General features: G+C 65.3%; 1 protein-coding gene across 1 annotated transcript in view; it reads left to right on the top strand.

Annotated features, from left to right (window-relative positions):
• The window catches only part of ARHGEF11 (Rho guanine nucleotide exchange factor 11), a gene marked incomplete at both ends in the record, with an annotated part of 23,257 nt that overhangs the window by 17,277 nt on the left and 3,489 nt on the right, over positions 1-2,491 (top strand). The window contains 6 exons of the mRNA XM_017839822.1: positions 57-235; positions 319-394; positions 622-789; positions 1,255-1,342; positions 1,436-1,537; positions 2,047-2,129. Of these exons, the coding sequence (XP_017695311.1) occupies positions 57-235; positions 319-394; positions 622-789; positions 1,255-1,342; positions 1,436-1,537; positions 2,047-2,129 (696 nt within the window). The remainder of the gene's footprint in view (positions 1-56; positions 236-318; positions 395-621; positions 790-1,254; positions 1,343-1,435; positions 1,538-2,046; positions 2,130-2,491) is intronic.

Consider the following 2,491-nt stretch of genomic DNA (forward strand, 5'->3'; position numbering starts at 1 on the left):
TGCTCTCCCCCCATCCCACTGCCCCCAGTCTCAGCCCCGTTGCCCCCCAACCCCAGCAGGATCCCCGGAGCTGGAGAAGCTGTGCCGGGCTCGGGATCAGTGCCGGGACATCCTGAGGAACGTGAACGAGGCCGTGAAACGGGCGGAGAACCGGCACCGGCTCGAGGGCTACCAGAAACGCCTGGACACCACCCCCCTGGAGAGGACCAGCAACCCCCTGGCTGCCCAGTTCAAGGTCCCCCTGGGGCCCTGGGGGTGGTTGAGGGTCTGGCTGGTCCCAGAGCAGCCTTTTCCATGGTCCTGGTTGTCCCTGCACAGAACCTGGATCTCACCTCCCGGCGCATGATCCACGAGGGGCCCCTCACGTGGCGCGTGGGCAAGGACAAGACTGTGGGTATGGAGCTTCCCCCCCGGCCTGCTGGGAGCACTGGGAGCACTGGGAGCACTGGGAGATGCCCCTTGGCGTCCTCAGGGACGGGGGTGTTTCACCTCCAGGAGAAAGGACCCCCTTTCTCCCCCCTTTTCCACCGCAAGGAGGGAGGTCCCGCTCGGCTCACGGGCACGTCCCCGGGTGATCCCACCACGATCCCACCACTTTGTGTCCCTTCTGCCGCCCCCCAGACCTGCACGTGCTGCTCCTGGAGGACCTGCTGGTGCTGCTGCAGAAGCAGGATGAGAAGCTGGTGCTCAAGTGCCACAGCAAGACGGCGCTGGGCTCCTCGGACAACAAACAGACCTTCAGCCCCGTCCTCAAGCTCAACTCGGTGCTCATCCGCTCCGTGGCCACGGGTAGGGATGGGGAATCCTGGGATTGAAGGGTAGGGATGGGGAATCCTGGGAATGAGGGGTGGCTCGGGGTGGGAGGGACCTTAAAAGTCACCCAGGCCAAGGGCAGGGACACCTCCTGCTAGACCAGATTGCTCGGAGCTCCATCTGGATTGCTCCGAGCTCCATCCGAAATGTCCTTGGGCACTTCCAGGGATGGGGCAGCCACGGCTTCCCTGGGCAGCCTGTGCCTCCCTCACAGGGAAGGATTTATCCCTAATGTCCAATCTAAACCATCCTGGAATGGTTTGGGGTGGGAGGGACCTTTAGGATCACCCAGACCTCAGGCAGGGACACCTTCCAGATACCCCGGGATGCTCCAAGCCCCGACCCACACTTCCAGGGATGGGCCATCCGTGGGATAACCTGTGCCAGGGAGGTACCCCTGCTGTGCCCTGACCTTCTTCCCTCCTGGCATCCCTTTCCCAGATAAAAGGGCCCTTTTCATCATCTGCACCTCGGAGCTGGGACCCCAAATCTACGAGCTGGTGGCCCTGACGTCCTCGGAGAAAAACACGTGAGGCTCCACGGGGATGGGATGGGAAAGGGGCTTCCCTGGGGGGGCAGGAGACCCCCTTGGGGAGCTGATGGGGGTCTCTGGGCCTGGCAGGTGGATGGAGCTGCTGGAGGAGGCCGTGCAGAGTTCCACCAGGAATGCCACCTTCCCCCCGAAGCGCCGGACGGCAGAGCCCGCTGGCACGGCCCCCGCGGGGTGAGGGGCTGCTCCGGGGGGCTGGGGGCTCCACAGGGGGGTTGGGAGGGGGACAGGGGTCCTCCCTGGTCGTTGGGGACATGGGGGTGGCTCTCAGGGCTCTGGGGACCTGCTCTGTGCCATCCCGGGGTTCCTGCTTCCCTCGCTGGGATTGGGGATGTGAGCCTGGAGGATCCACAGGGGGGTTGGGGTGGGGACAGGGGTCCTCCCTGGATCCAGAGGGGGGTTGGGATGGGTTCAGGAGTCCTCCCTGGTCCCGGGGGGACACGGGGGTGTCTCTCAGGGCTCTGACTCCCGATCTGAGGGGGTGAGCCCCCTGATTCCAGCTGGGAGCAGGTCAGGGAGAGCAGGGGAGCTGCCCCTTGCTGGGCTCAGGGCTCTCATCCCTTGCCCTTCCCTGGATTTGGGGGGTCTCCCTCCCAGTCCCTGGCCGTGTTTGGGGAGGGTCTCCCCCCTGGGGGTGTCCCCCCCTGCTCCCACCTCCTCCCCAGCACCCCTCTGTGCCCCAGGCTGGTGCTGCAGGACCCCGACGTGTCCCCGGAGCTGTCCCGGGGCTCCGGAGCGGAGCTGGAGCCGGAGGATTGTTCCTCGGGTGAGGATTGTCCCTGCTGCCACCTCCCTGTCACCTCCCCTGTCACCTCCCCTGCCACCTCCCTGTCACCTCCCCTGTCACCTCCCCTGTCACCTCCCCTGTCACCTGGGGGGGGACACGGGGTCAGCCCTCCCTCTTCCCTGTCCCAGGGAACTCCTCCCTCCCTTTGCTCTGCCAGGGATGGCACCTGGAGCTCATCCCTCCCTTTCCCATCACACATGGAGCTGTTCCCTCCCTTTCCCTGTCCCCTGGAGCTGATCCCTGTCTTTTCCCTCTCCCCTGGAGCTGATCCCTGTCTTTTCCCTCTCCCCTGGAGCTGATCCCTGTCTTTTCCCTCTCCCCTGGAGCTGATCCCTGTCCTT

This window comes from Lepidothrix coronata, unplaced genomic scaffold, assembly GCF_001604755.1.
Source record: "Lepidothrix coronata isolate B3197 unplaced genomic scaffold, Lepidothrix_coronata-1.0 Scaffold496, whole genome shotgun sequence".
Taxonomy (NCBI): Eukaryota; Metazoa; Chordata; class Aves; order Passeriformes; family Pipridae; genus Lepidothrix; species Lepidothrix coronata.